This window comes from Paroedura picta, chromosome 13, assembly GCF_049243985.1.
Source record: "Paroedura picta isolate Pp20150507F chromosome 13, Ppicta_v3.0, whole genome shotgun sequence".
NCBI classification, from domain to species: Eukaryota; Metazoa; Chordata; class Lepidosauria; order Squamata; family Gekkonidae; genus Paroedura; species Paroedura picta.
In genome coordinates, this window is record NC_135381.1 from 7,240,352 (window position 1) to 7,265,561 (window position 25,210).

Here is a 25,210-nt window from a genome sequence, read left to right on the forward strand (position 1 = left end):
TAGTTAGGAGTGCGAGCCGGATTTGATTCTGTGCTGCCCCACATGCAGCCAGCTGGGTGACCTTGGGCTCGTCAGAGCACTGATAAAACTGTTCTGGCCAAGCAGGAATATCAGGGCTCTCTCAGCCTCCCCTCCCTCGCAGGGTGTCTGTTGTGGGGAGAGGAAAGGGATGGCGGCTGTAAGCTGCTTTGAGACTCCTTCGGGTAGAGAAAAGCGTCATATAAGAACAAACTCTTCTTCCTCAGTAATGTCAGGGCTCTCTCAGCCTCACCTCCCTCGCAGGGTGTCTTTTCTGGGGAGAGGAAAGGGAAGGCGAATGTAAGCCGCTTTGAGACTCCTTCGGGTAGAGAAAAGCGGCATATAAGAACCAACTCTTCTTCTTAACGGATTTGTACACTTACTGTATGGCTGTAGTTCTGGGAGGCCAAACTTATTCACATGCTTTGGGCTTTTTAATATATTTACTGCTATATATTTAAATAATGGCAGCACTTTTAAGAATTTGGCATCAATGCCCCATTTCTGTCACCCTCTAATGGAGCAGCAAAACAGAATGTCAGCACCCAGAACCAAAGGAAAGAAATCACACTGGCGTAGCTGCCCTGCCTACCCGTGATTCATTTTTCCAATCGGTTTCAGTTACATTTCATGAAGGAAGATTAGATAACTGTACATTGAAATAGATGGGAAAGGAATTCACATAAACATACTCTTTATTGGCAGGCTTTCTCAACCAGGGCATCAGGTTTTTGATGGTCTTGGTAGGGTTTCCTAAATGGGTGGGAGTTAATTAATTTTTAAATATATTTTTAAAATGTGTTAAACATTTATCCGATGATATGACCATATATGGTCATGGTGACCTGCCCCCCCCACCTCAGATGGCCAATGATGGGCCTGGAAGGGGAAGGGGAGGGGCCCCAGGTGGGCGTGTCCACAGCTCTGCTTCCCAATCATATTCTGCAACATCATGCCACTTCTGGGGGTTTCTTGAAGGCTCAAGAATATTTCAGGGGTTTCTAAAGGGTAAAACAGTAGAGAACGGCTGTTTTAGGCCCTCAGTCTTGCATCGCAACTCAGGAGTAATAACATTTACCTATTGCTTTGAACCCTTGAAAACTCTGTGTAAATGCTGCTATTATTGGGGAAAATGAGTGGTCTTTGAGTTCATGTAGGTTAAAAGGGACGTTTGAAATAGTCTTTGAGGCAAGAATCAATGTAGATGTCAAAGATCTGTTCCTGGTCCCAGCGGTTGATGGCACAATCCAAAGTTAGCTAATGCATATCTTCTGTCTAAAATAATGCAGCTAGAGGAGAAGCTGTCAGTGGGCAACTGACACAATCTGCTGTAATATATACCATGGAGAAGATAAGATTCTCTGTTTAATGCAGAGCCTCCTGCTGTTTGGAGGTCATTTTCAGCCCATGCAGAATGGCCCTGATAGTCTCTTTTCTTTTCTTTTCACGTTTTGCAATGGTAATGCTTTCTTATCTCCAACTGGTGAGGTCCATGCATCCCTAAACAATCCAAGGTGTCATTATCCTGCCGTATGCTCAGCAGAAAACAGAACCGCTTCATTTTCAGAGTCAGCAAGCGTGTTCATTGTAATGCTACTTAAGTGCATGTATTTTTCTCTTCTCTTCCTCCATGGTCATGATCATTTCCCCGCAAAAACCTTATCACAGTTTGGTGATGTAAGATTTTTAACCATGTGAGAGCAACTGAATCTACAAATTAAAAGATCTGTAGCTCTTTCCCAAAGAAGAGTTGTTTTTATACCCCGCTTTTGATTGTCTGTCTCAAAGCGGCTTACAATCACGTTCCCTTCCTCTCCCCACAACAGACATCCTGTGAGGTAGGTGAGGCTGAGGGAGCTCTGACAGGACTCCTCAATCAGAACAGCACTGTCAGGGCTGTGACAAGCCCAAGGTCACCCAGCTGGCTGCATGTGGAGGAGCGGGGAATCAAACCCGGTTCGCCAGATTAGAAGCGACTGCTCTAAATGGTAAACATGATGTTTCTTACCTGTTGATGTGTGCCACACACAATATGCATATTGCCCATCAACACAGACTTGAGATAAGATAGGTTGCTTTCCCTTCGTTTCTTTACAGCAGCTTTCCATATGTTTCCTTTTACAGAAGCCCTGCTGATTGTTCTTCAGAGAGGCTTGTTCTTCAGTGTGCCGGAGTGCTGAGTGAGGTTTTGAGATATATAAATAGGGCCGTATTTTTCCAGCTTTTTTCACGCCCCCGTTTCTCTTTTTTGTCTCCCATCTGCAGTGCGACAGCGAGAGTGAAATTGACGATAAGGTAAGAGCAAATATCCCTTTTGTTGTTCTCGTTTTAATCTTCTGGCCTCCCAGAATCTTGGACATGCCTTTAACCTGCAAAGTAAGAAAACATCCAAGAAAAAAATATCCTTAGTAATTTGTATGTGCTTTTGTGTCCAGTTTTATACATATATCATTAATATCTCTAACCAAAATGCCTTGGATCAGCTACTCAAGAGGTCTTTCCCCATGGGCATACACACACACACAAACACACACACAACAGGGCTTGCTGCTGCTGGCACAAAGCCCTTTCTTCATTAATATGCTCTGATCCAAGGAGTTCTCAAGTTCTATATTAGCACCACTATCATCTTGTTTTGGCGAGAGACTTCCTTCAGGAGCTGCTTGAAAGCCAATATTTTATTTATAATGACTTTTGAACATGTCAGTTCTGTAATGGGTTTAGAAGATGGACAACCAGGAACTTGTCTTTGCGGATGATGCTGTTACTGTCAGGGTAGATTTTGGCTTTGCACATACATATTTATCACACAGCAATGATTTTCCTGACCTTTTTGCGTGATACCTACATTAGTCATTGAGAGATTACAGTCAAGAGGTTTCTAAGGGAAAAAGAGAGATGTATGGGTGAGCATTCTTGTTTTAACCCAGTGACCCCCCCCCCACACTGACCTTGCAAACCCTTTACCTATGGAATAGGCAAGCTTAATTAACACCACTTAACTGAGCTCCCACTGCTGGGAACGGGACCTCTGAATATTATGTCTCAAGGTGGTGCCTCTTAGCTTATGCATAACCTCAGAGTTCCACAGCGATCTCTCTGCGGCTGTACCTACTCCTGAAGTCGTCTTCTTGGGCTGGCGGACCATGGGCCACATTTTTTAAAAGAGAAACATAAGACAACCCAGGGTCACCACTGCCTCAGGCTTGGTACTAATCCCAGTACGTTATTTTTCCCAGTAGCTTTCCCCTTCAATATCAAGAAAACCATGTGACTTGTTAGTGCAAGAGAATTGCAGCTAGGGGTGCCAGACCCCCGCTGGGGCTGAGGGAATCCCGGTTGTGGTGTTACTCGCCCTGCTTTGGGGGTTTCAGAAAGCAGGGGGATATCTCCCCTAAAACTTGCTGCTTTCATGGTGATCCTCACCCCCCCCCCCGATCTCCCCTCCTCACTTCCTGGGGCCAGGAATAAACCTAACGTCACCTGGAATGCTGGGGTCATTGGGGGGGGGGGTGACACTCGGGGTTTGGGGCAAAACCCTGTGGTTTGAGGCCAATTTTTACCATAGAGTTTCCCCAAAAGCCAGAGCCTGATGTCTCTGACAAGCCAACGTCACTCTGAAATGCCAACATGGGTGACAACAGAATCCCGGACGCTCTTCTTGGTTTGGGTAGGTGCAGAGGGGAGCTCCCGGAGAGTGTCTCCTCCCCTTCCGACTGCACAGTGGCATATGGCAGCCCCAGTTGCAACTGATCATGTACTCAACACAGATTGTGAGGGGCTCGTGATGAGCTTGTACACAACCAGTAATTTCTACTGTGCTGGCAACAGCAAAGCAGGATCTGGACAAAACCTGAGGCTCCCCCAGGGGAGTAAACAGACCCAGAGCAATTCAAGCCCACGGCCTTTCCAATTGAGGTTAGCCTCCTTTGTCTTCCCTGGATTCAGCTATCCCTTTTCCTGCATGGGTTAGAAAGTGTAAAAGAATAGAATTGAGACTCATCAATGTATGAATTATGTGATCCTCCTACCAGATCCATGATCTCTCCCAATGGCAGTGTGGAAAGCACAATAGGGGCAAGCTGGAAGCTTGCAAAGTTCAGGGGACAATTTCGGGGGGAAGGGACGGGAGGCAGAACACTGTGTGGCATCTGGCATTTCCCCACCAGGCAGCAGCCACAGCATCCCCGCTGTCTTTCATAGAATCATAGAATCATAGAATCATAGAGTTGGAAAGGACCTCCTGGGTCATCAACCCTCTGTACTATGCAGGACACTCACATCCCTATTACTCATCCTCTGTCACCTGCCTCCCCCTTGAACCTTCACAAAACCAGCCTCTCCGTCAGATGGCTATCCAGCCTCTGTTTAAACATCTCCAAAGATGGAGAGCCCACCACCACCACCTTTCCTCGGAGGTCATCCAGAAGGGTTTGATTGTTGATTCAATCGCCATCTCCCAAGCAGTCCATATTCTCTTTTCCCTTTAATTTTTGGAAACATTTTATGTAGATCTTCGTGGGCAACCAGGAGCCCGGAGTTCTCCAGGCTCCCAAGATTCTTTGAGACTTTATGTTTTGATTGGGTGTAAATCCCAATGAAATAACTATTAAGTGAAATAACTATTAAAAACTGTTTATTTCAGGGGAGAGGCTTATGCCCAGTGGCCTCTGACTATGGCTCCCTGTATTTCTAGCCGCTGGCATTGCAGAGGCAATTTAGAATAACGCAACGGCCAAAGGTCTGCAAAGGCCCGTGGTGCCAAACAGATTTTTCCGCCGCAACGTTTGCTCATGTTAAACAGTCCTGAATGTCTAGCCAAATATTGATGTCTCAGGGTTGTGAAATAGCAGTAATAAGAGGCCGTGGAACGTTTACGCATGTCCAAATTTAGATATGGGTCATCCTTTGGCTTTGAGATTTATAAAAGCAATTTTGCTTGATCTGTGCTGAAACCACAGGAGGTAAAAATACCACAAACATAGGAAAGTACCCAGAAAGCCTACCCTAATAAAACAGATTTTTTTCTCCCCCACATCTGTTCAAAATCAGAAAAATATGCTTTGCCTTTCATCCTTTCTATGTCCTTTCTCAAAAGGCTTATTAAATGTTGAAACACGTCCCAAAGGAAACCACCAATGTGTTTTGATGCACAAGCTACGAGCCAGAGCAGTGGATTAAGTAACGGTATTCTGTGGAGTGGTGCGTGCTGATATTTGCTTGGCCTCCATGACCAGCGGGGTTGGGGGGTGGTAAGGATTGCAACTTTTGTTGGCTGAAGCAAGAAAAGGAGGAGGAGCTGGGATTTACCTGGCTGCAAGCAAGGCCACTCTGCCCTCATCAAGACCTCTAGCAGCTTGTGCCAGTGCAAATCCGTGGCATTGTTTCTTTAGCGATCTTGCCAAAATCTGCTTTTCCGGTTGCCGAAAATTTGGGTTACTTGCCTAGCCTTGTAATGCTTGGGTGTGGTACAAATTATTCTTCTGGGACATTCTCCTGTAGCTCAGAATGTAAAATTAAATAACAACAACAACAACCATGATAAAATGAGATTATTCTCATGTGCATAATATACTTTCATTTAAACTTAGTTATTGCGTGAGTCATGGGCACAGTGGCCCACTCATATGGATCTGGGCAAATATCTAAGAGTGATTTTTTAAGACCTGTGGGCAAGAACTGAGAATATTTAAGATGCACAAACCTCCTTGCCATTACTGGGAAATTTCTCAGACCAGACTTTTTTTTTAGGGGGGGGGGGAAGGGGGAAAGCTAATTAATGTCTGTCATTTCCCCCCTTCTACAGTTTATTTTTTTAACTTTTTGTCTTGTTGTGATGAGGGAACAAATGCTTCTCCCACAGGCCTCAGTCTCATGCAGGGGTAGTCAAACTGCGGCCCTCCAGATGTCCATGGACTACAATTCCCAGGAGCCCCCTGCCAGCGAACGCTGGCAGGGGGGCTCCTGGGAATTGTAGTCCATGGACATCTGGAGGGCCGCAGTTTGACTACCCCTGGTCTAATGCGTTTTCACCCATCTCAGTTATCGGCAAATCCCCTTATGGTCTCCCAAGCCAGTGTGCCTAAAGGTAAAGGTAAAGGTATCCCCTGTGCAAGCACCAAGTCATGTCTGACCCTTGGGGTGACGCCCTCTAGCGTTTTCATGGCAGACTCAATACGGGGTGGTTTGCCAGTGCCTTCCCCAGTCATTACCGTTTACCCCCCAGCAAGCTGGGTACTCATTTTACCGACCTCGGAAGGATGGAAGGCTGAGTCGACCTTGAGCCGGCTGCTGGGATTGAACTCCCAGCCTCATGGGCAAAGCTTTCAGATGGCTGCCTTACCACTCTGCACCACAAGAGGCTCCAGTGTGCCTACTAAACCCCATCAAGCCACTTACAACTTTGGCCAATAAAAATTGAGTCCAATAGCACCTTTAAGACTATTGGACTATTGGACTCAATTTTTGTTGTGCTACTTCGGACCAGCAAGGCTACCCACTTGAATCTATCTTTGGGCAATGTAGTGCTATTTAGAATCGAACCCTCTGTTCTCAGGATCGGATAACAAACTCAGCGTGCCTTGTCACTTGTGGGGATGCCCCCACCCCCCATTGGGTAGAGATGGATGGGGCTCACAACAAGTCGCTTTTAATTACTTCTTTCCACAACTGGGGAAGTGTCTGCCATTAATCACTAACCTTGACATTTTTATTGCCCCGATGTTTTCGTGAACGACAATTGAACCCAAAGGACTGATTTGCTTTTCTAGCGAAGAGTTATCCTACTGCATATTTGGACTTATGATGCTTGTTTACTAATTTGCGACTAATTTACTTTCTCTTCGTATCTGTACTCTTACGATCCCTGTTCTATCGTCTGAGGAAGGGTGCCTGCCCACGAAAGTTCACACCTTGAATAAATTTTTGTATGGCTTAAAGTTGCCTTTGGGCTCAAATTTTGTTGAACTTGGGGCAACGCTCTGAATTGGTGATCTCCACAACTGCCTATGGTTGACAGCCTTCCTCAGGTCTTGCAGATTGAGAGCCCTATGAAGATAGGTTGAGGGACTTGGGAATGTTCAGCCTGGAGAAAAGGAGGTTGAGAGGGGACATGATAGCCCTCTTTAAGTATTTGAAAGGTTGTCACTTGGAGGAGGGCAGGATGCTGTTTCTGCTGGCTGCAGAGGAAAGGACACGCAGTAATGGGTTTAAACTTCAAGTACAACGATATAGGCTAGATATCAGGAAAAAGTTTTTCACAGTCAGAGTAGTTCAGCAGTGGAATAGGCTGCCTAAGGAGGTGGTGAACGCCCCCTCACTGGAAATCTTCAAGCAAAGGTTGGATACACACTTTTCTTGGATGCATTGAGCAGGGGGTTGGACTAGATGGCCTGTATGGCCCCTTCCAACTCTATGATTCTATGATTCTATGATTCTATGATTCTGTCATTGCTTTATCAAGTCACCCAATCCGATGCATGAACTCTTTCCTCTTAGTTGCTGCTTGGCCTTCGTGGCCCCAAAAAGCAGCTTTTGCTGCCTTGCGTGGGTGGCCGACCTCCAGCATGATTAAAGTGGTTCAGCGAAACGTTTTTTCTTTTTCTTTCACGTCTCTATATGCAGTTCCATGCAGTGTATGTTTCAGGTTCCTACCTGGCCCAATCTAAATTCACGATAACTGAACATTGTGATCCGCGGCGAACAAGGTAGAACTCAATTCCCCCATATTATTTCTGACACGGAATCACAGTATTTTCTAGCACTTGCCCAATCAAAGGAGGCAAAAAAAGCAATCATTTAGAAAAAAAACTACTTAAAAGATCTGCCAGTCAGTGCTCAGATGAAGTTGTAAGTGACATGTAGTTTTAGTATACAGCCGTGCTATTAATGATTATCTTAAATTACAGCGGGTAGACCCAGCTAGCTGCGACTGACATTTGTTAGATTAGGTTTGACTTCACCTTGTAGTGAAGAAATTGAAATCTGAACAACATTGATTAGCTTTCAGAATGTAGGATCTGAGGTTACCTTCAGAGGAGGCATTTGGTTGGGTAACCTGACTGTCCTTCTCAGGGAAAGAAAAGATATGCTATCATTCTGCACAGATTATACAAATATTGAAGGCAGCAGAGGCGCTGCGGTGCTTCATTTCAGCTTACCAAGACCCAAAAAGCATTTGCAGTGACCACGTGAGCCGAAACAGTTTTAATCAAGAAACGACAAAGATATTTTTCCAGAACGACAATGTTTACAACTGGTTGCAAAGTAATTGGCTTAAAATAAAATACTTATTAATGATTAAAAAATAAGCCACCGTTTTTGAGCTTGTTTTCTGCTGGAAGCCTTCCTCCAAGAATCCTTTCGACGTAACAGAACCAGGGTCTTTTCTGCACACAATAGATAATGCACTTTCAATGCACTTTAGAAATAGACTTTCCTGTTCTCCACAGGAAAATCCAGCTGCCAAAGCACGTTGAACATGCATTATGCTACGTGTGCGGAATAGGCCCAGGCTGGATCTCAAACTGGCTGCAAAAGGCTCAAGTAGGTCTCCCAAGTATAACAAGGCAACCAGGAAGGTTGTTAGTTCATTCCTGCTTCTTCTAGTCACCTTTTTAAATCGGTGTGTCATTGATCCCCAAGCAAGTGTCATTTTTAGGTGCCATATTTCTCTCAAACTTTGTTTCTGTGGTTGTGGAGAAAGACGACTGCCAGGTGTTTCAAAGCACAGAGAATGCAGAAAAGGAGCGTTTGAATACTGCCAGAGTCCTCGCACCGTTTGGTACCCTCCCGACTGTGTTGGGATGGGGATTTTGTTGCTTACTTTTTTTGCATGGAGAAGGGGAGGAAGATGAGGTCAACAGACTTATGGTGACGTTAGGCCGTCGTTCATGCTGCACAGCTACGGCGGTGGTGTAACTCTGACGGCCCATAAACATTGCCACTGAAAATATATACTTCTTTTACTAGCTACAACAGCATTAACAGATAGCAATTACCCTTCATTTTCAGGAACTATAAAGTCTCCATTAATTCAAGATTTATGTAGTTATAGCATTTAGCACAGGAATAACACCACAGAGAATTGGTTTATACACATGTAATGAGAGAGCTTATGGCATACTTTAGTGAACATTAACATAATAGAGTAATATAAACCATCAACAGTTCCTCTTATTGTCTCTTACCTGCTTTAGCGTTCCGATGAAAAGTAGCGAGCAGCTTGGTAATGCGGCTCGTTAAATGGCATTCCGCAAAAAAAGCCAAGAGTCAAGTTGCGTAAAATGAGGGAATGAGTAATTCCTCCTTGTTGTTATTCCAAAATGTTGCTCAGAGTACTTTTTGGCTAATAACAATGTTAGGAACCATATTAACTATAAAACGCGGGGTGGGGGTGGGGATACACGGATTACCTTCTTTCACTGTAATTCCAATGTTCATGTTCTTTCATTCTTGGGCTCCCAACTGCTGCGAGTGAAATTATGGGTTGTCAGTTTAATTGTATGGACTTCGAGCCTAACCGAGCTCTACAAATCAAGGGTTAGATATCAGGCGTTTCTTCATTTGCTAAATAAGACATGCAGAAGGGGAGGGGAGGGGTGCAAATGACATTGCATTTCTAAGTTAATTAAATGTTTGCTGCGTATTTATGCTGTGTGGTTTAAGTTTGTGCTCTAAAAATGGCAGAAGAAAGCAGAAGAGAAGTTACACTGGGTTTTTCACAGGGCCTTTCCTCACAGTCTTTTGGTCGAGAACACATGTTGAGTTAGACCAGGCTTTCTCCACGAGTGTTTTGTGAAACCCTGGGGTTTCTTGACGGCCCCGGAAGGGTTTCTTGAATGGATGGGAGTTAATTAATTTTGAGTACATTTTTTAAATTTATTAAACATTATCAGGTGATATGACCATATATGGTCATGTTGTGCCGCCCACCCACCCTTGACTCAAAATGGCCAACGATGGACCTGGAGTGAGTAGGAAGTAGAGGGGCCCCAGGTGGGCATGTCTACAGCTCTGCTTCCCAACCATACTCTGTACCATCACATCACTTCTGGAGTTCCCCAAAGCCTGAAGAATGTTTCAGGAGTTCCTTAACAGTAGAAAAGTTGAGAAAGGCTGAGTTAGACACTGGAGATCTGATCTCCCAATGTTTGAGTCTTGAAAGCAACAAGAGTCATGGTGTTATAGGACAGGGGGGGCTAGTCCTTTTTCCTCATGAGATACCCTAACAGAAATTGTCATTGTCCCTATACCTCACTCTGTGGGGAAAAAGGTGGAAATTCATTTTCAACAGTGGCATGGTATATAATATCTATATCGGCACAATCCCCCCCCCAAGGAGCTCTGAACCATATGAATATTTATTACCTTATCAAATTAATATTTAATTTAATTAATTAATATTAAATTATTAAATTATTATTGTTATTATTTTGTTCTCTCAGCCACGCTGTGAGGTAAATTAGGAAAAGAGAGAGGGAGACTGACAGACAAACTATCCATTACCTGTTAGATCCCCATCAACTCTCCCACTGAACACACTTGGCATAGCAGCAAAAGAGGTTCATTGAGATAACAATGCGAAGCTCATGATTATTCTTGCTGAAACTAATTTGAGAGGCAGTACATGGATTATTATAGCCCCAAGTTCCCATCCCCAGCTAGCATAAACCCTCACCAAATGCAGTAGGTAGAACTCCCCTTTTTCTCAAGGAAAAGGCTGCCTCAGCTGGTCCCACGGAAAGCTCATGGAGTACTCAGGAGCACATAACATCATTCATACCTCAGCAAGCTCAAAGTCTAAACTCAGCCCTCAAATCCCTTTCCCACCAGATCTCCAGGAAGAAATTCAATAATTACATTACACAATCTGTGCAAACAAAGCAAAGCAGATAAAGGCTTACAAGTAGACACAATTTCAACCTCCCATAGGTGGTTACATCCTCCTCCCCCCCTCTTCCACTAACAGGGGATGGTTGAGGATATGTTGACTCTTCATTGACAGCATTCATTGACAGTTGATCATGATAGGGCACTGACGGACATCCATATCCTGACATTATCAAGAGGCAGTGTTTATCTGAATATCAGTTGCTGAGACAAGAACTTAAGAAGGCCAAAGCCCTGCTTTGTAGGCCTTTTTTAGGCATCAAGTAGGCCACCGTGGGAAACAGGAGTTTGGACTAGACGTACCTTTGGTCTAATCTGGGACGGCTCATCTTACAGGTATGTGTTTTTATGATCAGATGGCGTTCCAGTTATTCTAGCTCAGACTGAAGTAGGCACTTTGTGGGCCTCTGCTTCTTCCAAGCACTTGGATGGTCTCTCTCACTTCTGCTCAAATGTGTGTTTTGGTTTTAGCGCCTTTATGGCCACACAAAAGGGAGAAATTGCACACGGTTAAGGTATGTGATCCTCCTGAATGCAGCAGACTTGCTGTCTCCTCAAGCTTAGAAAGCTGAGAATCCGGAGATGTGAGCTGAAGGAAGGAACAACAAGACACAACAAAAGTTAGAAAAGCTGACAACTCTTTAATGCCTGGATAAAGGTGGTTCGTTTAACAGAGGGAGGCCTTGGTTTGACAAAGGCGGCCATGTAACATCATTGAAAACAGATCTGCTTTCTGGAGTGCATGTTCACAATAATAATGTTTAGAATAGCATCAGAGGCCAAAACCTTTTTTTTAAAAAAAAGACTGTAAACAAGATGAACCATGTTACCATAATTTCTGGGAATTGATCATTTGCGATCTGGAGATGGGCTGGCTTGGGCAGTGTGCGGCCGGGGGGGGGGCAAACGCCAACACAACCACGGTGGTCTCCTTTGAAGTCAAGCTGCACTTCCAGGGCAGAGCATATGTTTGGCACCTCTGAGCCCTCCATTCCTTGGCATCTCCTGTTAACGGCTCTAGGGAAAGGGAAGCCGAGAAAGGATCGGGCAGGAAATTTGGTCTGACTTGTTCTGTGAGGCAGCCACGTTCTTTTTTTAATTATTTCTGCAGTGTGAGTCGAAACTGGCTCGCAGTGGTGGCCTTTCGTGGGCCAAAGTTTCCCGCAGTGTGTCCAGCTGTATCGATTTTAAGACATGTCTATATATGGGTCTAAGGAAGCATCTCTCCAGAAATGAGGACAAACGAGCTCTTCAATTATGGACAAGATTGCTTTTTCCCTCCCACCCTCTCCTTCCCTCCATCTCTCCCTCCCACTCCCACACAGTAACTTATGAAAGATGTAGTATCATTATGTTTGGGATTGGGAGAGGCCATGGCTCAGGAGGAGAGCCTTTGCTTTGAACACAGAATCTCCCAGGTTCTATCCTGGGCATCTCCAGTTCAAAAATGCCCAGGTAGTGGGTGAGGTAGAAGACCTCTGCCAGAAACCCTGGGGATCTGCTACTAGTCTACCAGCTTCTCTCAACTTCTCTCCCTATACCCCCAGAAGAGCTCTACTTCCAACTGGCTGCAGATCCCTGGCCCTCAGGAGGCACGTCGGATCTCAACAAGGGCCAGGGCCTTTTCAGTCCTGGCCCTTACCTGGTGGAATGAGCTCCCCGAAGAGATGAGGGCCCTGATGGAACTTCCACAATTCCGCAGGGCCTGCAAAAAGGAGCTCTTCCACCAGGCATTTGCTTGAGGCCGACTGACCCATAACATCTATAGGTCCTCCCCCCCCCCCCCAGACTGAGAGGTCAAACCTACCAAGGGAGTATCAAAGTTATTGTTGTTGAAATACAGTTCTAGTTGGTATGTTATTGTTGCTATAGTGTTATATTGTTATATTGATACTGATACTGCTCCATGTAAATGTTCCAGAAGGTTTTCTGTAAACTACCCAGAAACGTAGGGAAGGGCGGTATGGAAATCTAAACAAACAAACAAACAAATAAATAAAACTTTTATACCACTGAAAAGCCCCTGAAACATTCTTCAGGCTTCACGAAACCCCAGAAGTGGTGCGATCGTGCAGAATATGGGTGGGAAGCAGAGCTATGGACACGCCCACTTGGGACCCCTCACCTAAGGTTTCATAGCCAGTAACGTAATGTCTATGTCAACAAGGCCAACATCTGCAGCCAAGCTCGGTGGGGTGGTTAAGAATGGTGGCTTCTAATCTGGCGAGTCAGGTTTGATTCCCCGCTCCTCCACATGTAGCCAGCTGGATGACCTTGGGCCAGTTACAGCCCTGATAGAGCAGTAATATCGCACAGAGCAATAATATCAGGGCTCTCTCAGTCCCACCTCCCTCACAGGGTGTCTGTTGAGGGGAGAGGAAAGCGATGGCGAATATAAGCCGCTTTGAGACTCCTTTGGGCAGTGAAAAGGGGGGTATAAAAATCCGTTCTTCCTCATCTTCAAAAAGGAATGAAGCAGCATTAGGTTTAAGTGCCTTCATTTTAATTTGGAATTAAGTTGGATCTTGGGAATTAAATAATAGACCGCCTGCCGATGTCCCCAGTAAGAGGTTGGCAGGGGAATGAAACATTACAGTGGTGTACATGTGTTTGGTTTTTACCGGAACAATTCACCACGTAGCCGTTCTCTGTTACCTACGTGTCACTATTATTTCGCTATGGCCAGAAGAGGACCCATTGCATCAGCCGTCAGATCAATAACCCATCATTGTTTCTGTTTTAATGCCTCTAAATACACATGCACATGATGAAGAGGAGCTTGCCCTTGGATCAATAAAAGGATTTGGACCGAGGATGGTGGAGGAGGAGGAAGCCGATGTTTATGCGGCAGGCCCAAGTTACCATAATCTCCCCTGTCAGTCCTTGTGCCCACTACCAGATGCAGCGATACACACGCATAATGTGTGGGGGCCATCAGAGGCCCCCAGGCCAGGCCAGGTCCAGGCAGGCCTCCCCCCTCCCATTGTTGGTATCCCTGTAGGGACACAAAATGTCCCAATGCCCTGTTCGGCTTCGCAGCACTGTGGAGCCAAACAGGGTGTTTCTACACCCCCTCGCTGTACAAAGGCAGAATTTGCAGGAAGCCCTGTGCATGCAACTTTGCTGCTAAATCCCACCCAACTACACTGTTCAAACTTCACACATTGCAGAAATGGCCTCTTTCCTTCCTGAACGAAGTTAAGCAAAGGGAGGACTCAAACTCTCAGTTCTCCCATCAACAAAATTGGGGTCCACGGGCACCTTTAAGACCACCAAGGCGTGAGCTGTCATGTGCATGCACACTCCCTCAGACAATGGAACAGGGATCATAAGAGTACAGATATAAGGGGAAAGTGAGTAGCAGATTAGTAAACAGCATCGCGTCGACATCCACAAATATGCAGCATGGCAGTTCCTTGCTAGGAAAGCAAAATAGGCCTTTGGGTTCAGTTGTTGTTCACAAAAACATCGGGGGAATAAAACTGTTAAAGTTAACTTTTCCCAGTTGTGAAAAGAAGTAATTAAAAGAGTCTTGTTGCTAAAAAAAGAATTACCATGCTGCATATTTGTGGATTTCGACATGATGCCGTTTACTAATTTGCGATTCATTTACTCTCTTTTTATCTGTACTCTTAAGATCCCTGTTCTATCGTCTGAGGAAGGGTGCCTGCACACGAAAGCTCACACCTTGAATAAATCTTTGTTCATCTTAAAGTTACCGCTGGACTCAGATTTTGTCCTGCTGCTTCAAACAAACACAGCGACCCACCCAACTCTATCTTTCCATAAACATTTAAGCTTTGCATGCTTAAACAGAGCCACCATGCTCATTCAGAGGTGACCACGATTATTTCTGCCATTTAACAGGCTGTGCGGGCAAATGCCGAGTCTTCCGGGCTGATTTTTGAAGGGAAAAGGGGGTCTTTTTAGCTTTCCTCCAGCATCCGCTGACTGCTTTAAAAGTTCATCTCCCTGGGCTTCCACTATACCTGTGTCAAAACGAGTTGGAGGCCTTTTGCCTAAATCTCTGGCAGCAGCTGACTTAATTTGTGGCTTACTGCTCCTGACAGTTTATTGGGGAAGCAAAAGCGTGCCTTCATCTCCAATAATAAACAGCCCACCCACAGATACTTTGACAGAGTTAATGGTTTTTATACAAAAATGGACAGACTTAATGTTTCGGCTGTAGCAATCATCAGTTCTGATCTCCTTAATGAAATTAGATTAAGTGCACCTGGGAAAATGCTGAGACGGCACATTGCCTTCATCACCTCCTTTAATTTAAAACCAATTTGCGGGGAAAATATTCTCTGAAGCCGAGGGATGCAGCAGGAGAGAAAGGGAGAGGGGGGAAAGGGGGGGAGGGTTAAAAATCTATCTGGATAGCTGTTGGCACTTTTAATTCGTTTCCCTACTGACAATGTGAAATATTAGCAGCCTTAAGAACAGAGTCTCAAGAACAGAGAGTTTAAAGACTTACTCACTAACCCTTCCGCCTTTTGTAAGAAGGAACAAAATGCCTTTAAATACACAACCAAGGACGCGGCCCTTCTGTCTGTGTACTATTTTCTCATAGCAACTTACAAAGGGTATCCATCAATGTTAATTTCCCTGGGCCATTTCCCTCTTTCCTGGCTGGTTTTAGAGCCACTCTGCTAGGGCAGGCATCGGAGATGGAGGACGTATATCCCTTGGATGCTCATGACCCTTCTGCAAGCTCATTCTGGGTACTTTCCCTTCTCCCTTTCACTTTAACATGGTGTGAGGACTGAAAACTTCCTCATCTGACCTAAACCACAGTGAGAATTGGACAAAACAACAAACTGTGGTTTGGTTCTGGCCTACAAGGTGGGATTCTAAGCCAATACCGAAGTGATTTTGATCTATGTGTCTGTCTGTCTCTCTGAGACAACACTGTATGGTTAGTGTGAAGCTGGAAAGTCTCTGATCTATGCCCTAGGTGAGGAAAGGAGGGAAGAGTGAAGCCTGCAAGGCTAAAGACTCTTTGTTATCACAAATTGGGTTTGAGCGTGTTTAGTAATCTTTGAGCGCAGTTGCACACTACCAAGCTTGTATTCTAAGGCCCTCCGGCCCCATTGGTAGATTCTGAAATTCCATTTTGGAAACCCATCATTTCCTTTGCTAAGATGAAGACATGTTGATGGTCATTTCTTCAGGTTATCCAAAGTAAAGGGTCATAGCAGCACCATACAAACTATAACATCACATTTTGCCTTCGCTTTGACACTTTAGAAATAGGGAAGGGTCCAGATTGCATCTCACGGGTGGCAGTAGTTGTAGCATCACGTCTGTGTCTCCACTTCTGTGGCTCCCTTTTTTTTATCACCATCTTGATTATGAGTTCTGCTGGCCAACGTGGGCCTCTCCACTCTCGTGTAATGTTTGTTAATTAGTTCATAAACATCAAGGATGTAAGAATGAGCTGCCCTGAAGCTTCATTTATTGACCTCCTATTTCCTTTTTGAGTAGCAGTTGGCATCAATACTCCTTTCCTTTATGGCCCAGAATAATGGCTGTGTAATTAGCACAGTGGTAATGCAAGTCATAGTGTAAGTGGAAGAAGTCAATGGCATTCTATTGAAGCTGTAACTTGGACACAGAGAGGGAGCGCTTATAAAAGTGTGTTAGCTCTCCCAGCCAAAGCACTTGTGTTTTTGTTACCATTTACAAGCATTCGTAGAATCATAGAGTTGGAAGGGGTCTGCAGGGTCATCTAGTCCAACCCCCTGCTTAATGCAGGTATTCATTACCTGCCCACCCACAGGGGTTTGAGCTCGGAGAGGGAGGGTCTGGGAAGGACGGATCGCCACATGGTTCAGTACCATAGAAGCCACCCAAAGTACCCATTTTCTCCAGGTCAGCTGTTTTCTATAGTGGGTTGGGAACCTAACCATAGCATTCACAACAAATTAGGGACACTGAATAGGGCCTGCTTTTAGTATATGACGCAAAAAGAGAAGTTTGTAGAGGGATCAAATGTGTACTGCTAGCTTTCCTAGAAGACTGTCTGGTACAGACTAAAATGCTTTCAGTCGTGCATTTCTGGTGCCGTTAGGAGAAGCCTTAGATTCATACGTAGGGATTTGCTGGTCCACTACAGATGAAGGGCCCAGAACAACCTTTCTAAACTTTTTTACAGTTTTGCAAAACTGTAGATTGGTTTGACTATTGCTTAATCTTTAAGAAAGAGTCTGATATCAACGCTGTTATTGAGTTAATTCCTGTTCTAGATGAGTTTGGGGTATATTATGGGGCAACACTGAGAATCAGCTGGTGGAATCAGATCAGAGTCCAGTCGCACTTCAGAGCAACACGGCTACCCATTTGAATCAATCAGCAGGTCCGTCAAGCAAAATGAATGAAATGAATGCATGCCTTAAAAGTAAATCTTTGAATACTCCACACAAGCCTTTCTTATTTTATTTTTACCGTTGAGAAACCCCCGAAACCTTCTTCAAGCTTTGAAAAACCCCAAAAGTGACTCCATTGTGCAGAATATGGTTGGGAAGCAGAGCTGTGGACACGCCCACCCAGGGTCTCTCCCCTCACCACCCCCTACATTGGTCATTTTGATCCTATCTGGTCTTATCTCCTGATAAATGTTTAACAAATCTTGAATATATAAAAACAAATAATTAACTCCCACCTATTTTGGAAACCCTCCCAGCATCGGCAAGAGACCCCAGGGTTTCACGAAACCCTGGTTGAGAAAGCCTGGCCCAGAAGTCCTGGTATATTTGATTTTTTACTCTCCCAGTGCTCAGCTATCCCATTTCCATCTGCGTGCCCAGCGAGTCAGACAATCTTTGAATGTGGCCATTCTTACATTCCCGGGTAAGTAACAGGAATTCTCTGTATTTAGTATTTTTCAGCATTTAAGCAAAGCTTGTCTTTTTTTTTTTTTTAACGGGGGAAATGTAAAAAAAAAACACACAGTTCGTTGCAAAAGAATCTTATGTCAAAGCAGGTCAGCTCTGAGGTCTACTTAAGTTGACAGTATCCTTTTAGAAAAAAGTGTTTGCATTACCTTTTCACAATCAAGCTATCCAAAAATCCCCCTTAAGAATAACAAGTTTGACTGAATTTACTGGGCTGCATAACGTCCGCGGTTCTCCATGAGTTATGCCGTGCTGCCCAGACCCTAGAGAAAGCCAAGTAAAATGCTGGGTTGCTTTCAGAGTGAGTTTTGCTTGGACTCTTCAGGCTGACATGTTGTTCTACAGAAAATCACACACAGAGACCTTGTATGTAGCAAGTTTAAAAAAACACACACACACACACCCCAGCAAACAAGTCATCCAGGCTGCGGAGCATCAGAAATACTTGCCGGTCCCACATCCTGATTTATTTGACAGGCCCAGTAATAAAATAACTGTTTGTCTAACTCTTCCTGATTAGTCTGAAGCATTCTGCCAAGACTAAGAGGGCTGACTAGTCAGGAAACCGCTGCTATTTTGGCTTTTTGAAGCCCCCGTGATATTTGAAAACTTTAGAAAAAAATATTATTAAGTTTGGCATTTCAGGAATAATTCACCACTGTGATGTGGACATTTTCCACACCACCAACAAAGTCTATTACAGACAGATATATACTCCCCCCCCAAAAAAAAAGTCGGGGTGGGGAAATAAAGACAAGTAGGGGGGAGGGAAATATGCTCCATATTGCTTGCAGATGTATCCTGTAAAAATAATTGTTTTTCACTGGATTTTAATGTTTCTTCAACTTTGTAAACATAATGCCTAAGTGGTTTTATTCAATAAACGTGACCCGTGCCGTAATTGCTTGCATATTGGCAGCCTTTCTTAAATGAGGAGCAGATTTGGACTCAGCCTCTTCCTAGCGCTGAAGTCGCTTCGGTTACAGCCTTTGGGGTAAGCAGGGGATTGCAAAAGGAGCTCACGTCTTTCAAACGGAGAAGAGATCGCATTGGGGCTCCAGAAACGAGGACAAATGATATCTTCAATTACGGACAAGATTGCTTTTTCTCTCCCACCCTCTCCTTCCCTCCATCCCTCCCTTCCCACACCTACACAGTCACCCCCACACAGCAACTTACAAAAGATTTAGTGTCATCATGCTTATCATCATGGCTCAGTAGGAGAGCCTCTGTTCTGAACGCAGAATCTCTTAGGTTCTATCCCGGGCATCTCCAGTTCAAAAATGACCAGGTAGTGGGTGTGGTAGAAGACCTCTGCCAGAAACCCTGGGGACCTGCTACTAGTCTGAGTAGACCAGCTTCTCTCAACTTTGTTACCACTGAGAAACCCCTGAAACATTCTTCAGGCTTCACGAAACTGCAGAAGTGGTGCAATCGTACAAAATATGGTTGGGAAGAATAGTGGAGGACATGCCCACTTGGTGGCCCTTCCTCTTCCCACCCCCTCCAGGCCCATTACTGGCCAATTGGGGGTGGGCGACAAGTTGACATGACCATATATGGTCATAGATAAAGGTAAAGGTATCCCCTGTGCAAGCACCAAGAGAGAGAGAGGGGGAAGGAAGGAAGGAAGGAAGGAAGGAAGGAAGGAAGGAAGAAAGAAAGAAAGAAAGAAAGAAAGAAAGAAAGAAAGAAAGAAAGAAAGAAAGAAAGAAAGAAAGAAAGAAAGAAAGAAAGAAAGAAAGAAAGAAAGAAAGAAAGAAAGAAACTGAGGCCTTAAAGCTCAGTTGGAACATCACATGAGGAAAAACAAAGGCCAGAGGACTGGCAACCTAACCCTTATTAGATATTGCACGCTGAGCAAAAGATGACTTGCAAAGCAGGGTGGAGGGGATGGTTTAGAGCAAGGGAAAAGAAAAAAAAGAGGTCCTATAAAATTGAAGTTCAAAAACAAACAAACAGAAAACACATGGATGCTCATTCCTGCACGGGATGCATTCGGTGCGGCTCTCAGTAGACGGATTAAACCTAAACGTATTACAGATTGCCTTGGCGAGCGCTCAGGAGTGCTGTGGGAGGGCAGGTTGCCCGCCATTTTCTTTGCCCTCTTTGTTCATCAGAGCTGGATTGTGAAATGTCGGAAGCCCTCAGGAACAGCTGGAATTGGAGGCCCTTGGCTGCACTCCCAAAAACCAGTCTGGTGAGCTGGGCAGCACTGTTCTTTTACAACCAGGAGAGCCAGCATGGCAATGTGGTAAAGAGCGGTGGCCTCTAGTCTGGACAGCCAGGCTTGATTCCCCAGTCCTCCACATGCAGCCAGCTGTATGACCTTGGGCTAGTCACAGTTCTCTTAGAATTGTTCTCACAGAGCAGTTCTGTCAGAGCTCTCTCAGGCCTCCCTACCTCACAGGGTGTCTGTGGTGGAGAGAGGAAGGGAAAGCTGATTGTAAGCCACTCCGGGACTCCTTCAGAGAGTGAAAAGTGCGATATATATATATATATAAAAAAACAGCTCTAGGGCAGGGGTGGCCAAACTGGGACTCTCCAGACATCCCTGGACTACAGTTCCCAGTATGCTGGCAGAGGCTCATGGGAATTGTAGTCCAGGGACCTCTGGAGAGCCACAGTTTGGCCAACCCTGCACATAGGGCAGATGCTCTTGGGGTGGGCATCTGCCTCAGTGGTAGAGCAACTGCTGGGTATGCAGAAAACCCAAGGTTCACCCCCTATCGTTTTCAGTTGGATTTGAGCCCAGTAGCACTGTAGAGACCAATAAGATTTTCAAGGCTCTGAGAGTCTAGGTTCCCTTCCTCAGACGTAATGAAGGAAGCAATGGCTCTTGGAAGTCTATAGCCCAGTCTTGTTGGCCCTTGCAATGCTGTGGACCCAAATCTAACTCTTCTCTTGCCAACCAACACGGTTGAAACGACCTGGTTAAAAGGCCTGAGACCCTAGCTACCCGTTAGAGTAGACCAGCCTTTCTCAACTCTTTTACCATTGAGAAACCCTTGAAGCATTCTTCAGAATTTGAGAAACTCCAGAACTTACACGGCTGGGAAGCATAGCTGTGTACATGCCCACTCGGGCGCATCATTGGCCATTTTGAGGGGGGGGGGTGACAGGACCACACGTGGTCCTATCACCCGATAAATGTTTTACAAACTTTAAACATGTATTAAAATTAAATTAACTCCCATCCATTCAGGAAACCCTTCCAGGGCCATCAAGAAACTCCAGGGCTTCACAAAGGCCCCGTTGAGAACGTCTGATCTAGGCTGTAAGCATTCTGGGGCAGAAATGAACCTTTTCGACAACGTGGCAGAGCCCCCTCTATTACTAACAACAGGTCAAGCGAAAAGCACCAGAGCAGAAGCAGGGCAGGATGGGCCAGAGCCAGCGTTCCAACAACGTAATTAAACGTTAAGGAATTGAAGCTAGAAAAGAGCAGATGACGTTTTGGGACTTGACCTCCGCTTGACTGTCCATCCTGCAGATTCATCTATGGCTGAACCGTGATTCGAGCCCTGGGATTTGGAGCCCGAAGCCACGCCTGTGAGATCGAGCATGAAAGGATTGCGGCTGGGAGCTTTAACGCTGGTGTCGTTGCACCGCTGGGTTATAAGTCCCTTGGATATTATTCCCTGACCTACCATTAAGACTCACCAGCCAGCCCAAACCAAGTTTTGCAGCTGTTTTCACACATCATTTAAAACATCCACAGAAACGCACGCCTGGTGACCTTTATTACACACACGGGGGTTGCCAAACTCATTGAACTGATTGGATGCTGGAGATTCCTGGCCCCATCGGCTGCCTTTGTTTTAGTTTAACGGCTACTGCGGGGATTAATTTGAGCCAGGGCTGAGTCCCTCCTAGAACCTGTTCTTCATGCCAGGAACAGCCGCAGGGCAAGCATATACAAGCATTCTTTTAAGCGGAAGACTCCTTCTTGAATATGAGATAAAATCTCGATTCTGCTGGTAACTCTCTCTCTCCCTCTCCCCCTCCCTCCCTCCCTCTTTCCCTTTCTCTTTCTTCCTCCCTCTCTCCCCCTCCCTCCCTCTCTCTCTCCCTCTCTCACTCCCTATCCCTCCTTCTCCCTCCCTCTCCTCCTCCCTCCCTCTCTCCCCCTCCCTCCCTCCCTCCCTCCCTCCCTCCCTCCTTCCCGCTCTCTCTCTCCATCTCTCTCCCTCCCTCCCTCCCTCCCTCCCTCTAATCCTCTTGGGCACTGTGGCTCTTGCTGCTTGAAACCTAAACTGAAATATTACACTGGAACCATAGAATGACTTGGTAAGGATAAATCCTCCTTTCCCTTCAGGTCAGCCTGGACCAAGGGAACGTAACAAATCGCCCAGCTATATTTACGCATAGCAGAAATCCTTTTGCTTTGGCTTACAGCAGCCCTTTTCAACCTTTTGACAGTGGAAGAGCCCTTGAAATAAATGTTCATGCTTCGAGGACCCCCGGAAGTGATGTTAGCCAGCCTCGCCTCCCTGTCACACACCCTGGAAGTGACATCACTGTCCGTACCCTTCGCCCTCCTTTTGCTCCCCCTCACCTTGACTACTACTATGGCAATTCTGCCTCATGCCAGCTTGAAAGAATGCCATGAGCTGAGAGGACATCCCAGCCCCTCCCCGACTCTCAACTGACTCTTCCCCCCCCCCTTTGATTTTTACTCCCACAGCCTGCCCACCGAGCCCTCTTAAGTGGAGGCAGCCAATTCCCTAGTTCGTGGCAGGTCCAGCAAAGTAGGAGGGGAAAGGCCACAGAGACCCTCCAGTGCACACAAGGACAGAGGGGGGGAACAGGCGGAGATGCCATAAACTTTGTGTTTAGATCTTCCATGTGTGCTAGGCTCATCCGTAAGCCTAGTGGAAGAGCTCCGTCTTGCAGACTCTGCGGAAGTGTACTAGTTCCATCAGTGCACTGATGTTCTCCAGGAGCTCGTTCCACCATGCAGGTCTAGTGCCGAAAAGGCCCTGGCCTTCATCACGGCCAGCCACACTTCTTTCTTGTGCACAAGCCAAACGATAAATAAACAAATAAAATCAGACAGGCATCCCAACAGCTTTGCAAACCCCATGCATCAAGGAAGGGATTTGCAGATGCCAGAATGTCAGAATAACAGTTTAATCACCTCTGCTGTACTCTACCACTGCCCTGGGGCAGGAGGCTAGAAGAGCGTTGCTCCGAGGAGAGGGCCCATCCAGCTTTATGACCAGCCTTGGAAAGTACCGCTTTCTTCCAAAGCTGAACATTTACATAAGCAGAGCTTTTAAATCCCAGGTAGAGCTCTTGTCACAACCAAGCTTATGCCTTTGATCCTACGGGCCTGGAACTGCCAATCCGTAGAAGGAAATCCCTACAGAGCCCAGATGCTTAGATTCTCTTTATTACCATAATACACGAGGACATCAATATCATGAATACGTTGATCCTCACAACCTCCTTGGAAATTGGGACGAGCAAAGTACGGCAAGGTGCCTAGAGAACTTGAAATGTGAGATCTCCGAAATTCTGAAAGCGTAGCTCTCCGCCAATACAGTCCAAGCATCCAAGTAAGCTAGTGCAGGAGTAGTCAACCTGTGGTCCTCCAGATGTTCATGGACTACCATTCCCATGAGCCCCTGCCAGCAAACGCTGGCAGGGGCTCATGGGAATGGTAGTCCATGAACATCTGGAGGACCACAGGTTGACTACCCCTGAGCTAGTGGAACCCAACTTAGTGGGACAGAGCTGATGAGGCTCAATGGTATTTCTCAGGAACCTCTCAGCTTGTCAACTGGGAAGGGCCTCTGCTTCGCTCCTTGACTCAAAGTCCCAGGGCAGGTTTGGCAGGCAAAGTGCCTTTGATCCTCATCACCTCCGCTTTGATTCTCATCACCTCCGGTCAAAGAACAGCCACTGCTAGAAAGGTCTTCCACACACACACACACACCTGAGAACCTAGAATACCACTGGCAGGCAAGCAGATAATAATAAACCAATTATTTTGCTTGGTATCAGGGAACACAATGTGTTGGTATTATGTTTCTTCAATCAATGTGTGAGGCTGGGGTATAGATTGCCTCAGATGTTCATCAATGGTTGAGTTTAACAACTCTACACAGTTGCGCGTAAACGGTAATGACTGGGGAAGGCACTGGCAAACCACCCCGTATTGAGTCGGCCATGAAAACGCTGGAGGGCATCACCCCAAGGGTCAGACATGACTCGGTGCTTGCACAGGGGATACCTTTACCTTTTACCTATATATACCTATATAACGCCTATGTCAGCCTTTCTCAACTTTTTTATTGTTGAGAGATCCCTGAAACATTCCTGAGGCTTTGAGGAACCCCAGAAGTGGTATGATCGTGCAGAAAGTGGTTGGGAAACAGTGCTGTGGACACGCCCAGCCGGGGCCCCTCCCTTTTCCGCCCTCTCCAGGCCCATCATTGGTCACTTTGGGAGGGGTGGGTGGATCAACATGACCATATGTGGCCATATCACCTGACAAATGTTTAGCAAATTTTTAAATGCTTAAATTACAGAGTCGTATGGAAGGGCGGTATAAAAATCGAAATAAATAAACAAACATATAAAAATTAATTAACTCCCATCGATTCAGGAAACCGTGAAATGAAGGACTAACCCCCCCAACACACACACACACACACACACACACACTATTATCTCATGTTTTAAAAAAGGCCGTCTTATATTCACATTCAAAAAACAGGTTAAGTAATATTTTTTGGTGTGTGTAATTTTTTTTAAGGGAACCTGCTAGGTCATCTTCAGGGTTGTCTTCCTTTCGTATTGCTACAATAGTCAATTTAGAGGTTGTGATTTGCAGTAATCTCTGTACACAAGTACAGGGCTAGAAATTATAGGAAGGAGTTTTGTGTGTGTGTGGAGAGAAAGAGAGACTGAGGGGGGGTGATAGCTGTCTCCCCATTTGGGAGCAGGGGCAGATGCACAGAATAAAGTCAAACTACTAATTGGTTTACTTAACAACAACAACAACAACAACATAATAATGATGATGATGATGATAATAAAATATCTGGGTGGAGAGGTAACACTGAGTGAAGACTTTTGAGAGTATAGGTTCCCTTCTTCAGGTGTGACAAGCTAGCCTGATGTCATCAAATCCAGAAGAAGAGTTGGTTTATTTTACCCCGTTTTTCACTATCCAAAGGGGTCACAAAGCAGCTTACAATCTCCTTCCCTTACTTTTCCCACAATAGACACCCTATGAGGTGGGTGAGGCTGAGAGAGCCATGAGATTACTGAGGAAGAAGAAGAGTTGGTTCTTATATGCCGCTTTCCTCTACCAAAAGGAGTCCCAAAGCAGCTTCCAATCGCCTTCCCTTTCCTCTCCCCGTAGCAGACACCCTGTGAGGTGGGTGAGGCTG

The 25,210-nt window shown here is 45.5% G+C and overlaps 1 protein-coding gene across 27 annotated transcripts in view; it reads left to right on the forward strand.

Annotated features, from left to right (window-relative positions):
* The window catches only part of FBRSL1 (fibrosin like 1), a 668,249-nt gene that overhangs the window by 416,045 nt on the left and 226,994 nt on the right, over nucleotides 1-25,210 (forward strand). For all 27 annotated transcript variants that reach the window (XM_077309268.1, XM_077309269.1, XM_077309248.1 and 24 more), the window contains one exon: nucleotides 2,284-2,313. In XM_077309268.1, coding sequence (XP_077165383.1) covers nucleotides 2,284-2,313 — 30 coding nt within the window. The remainder of the gene's footprint in view (nucleotides 1-2,283; nucleotides 2,314-25,210) is intronic.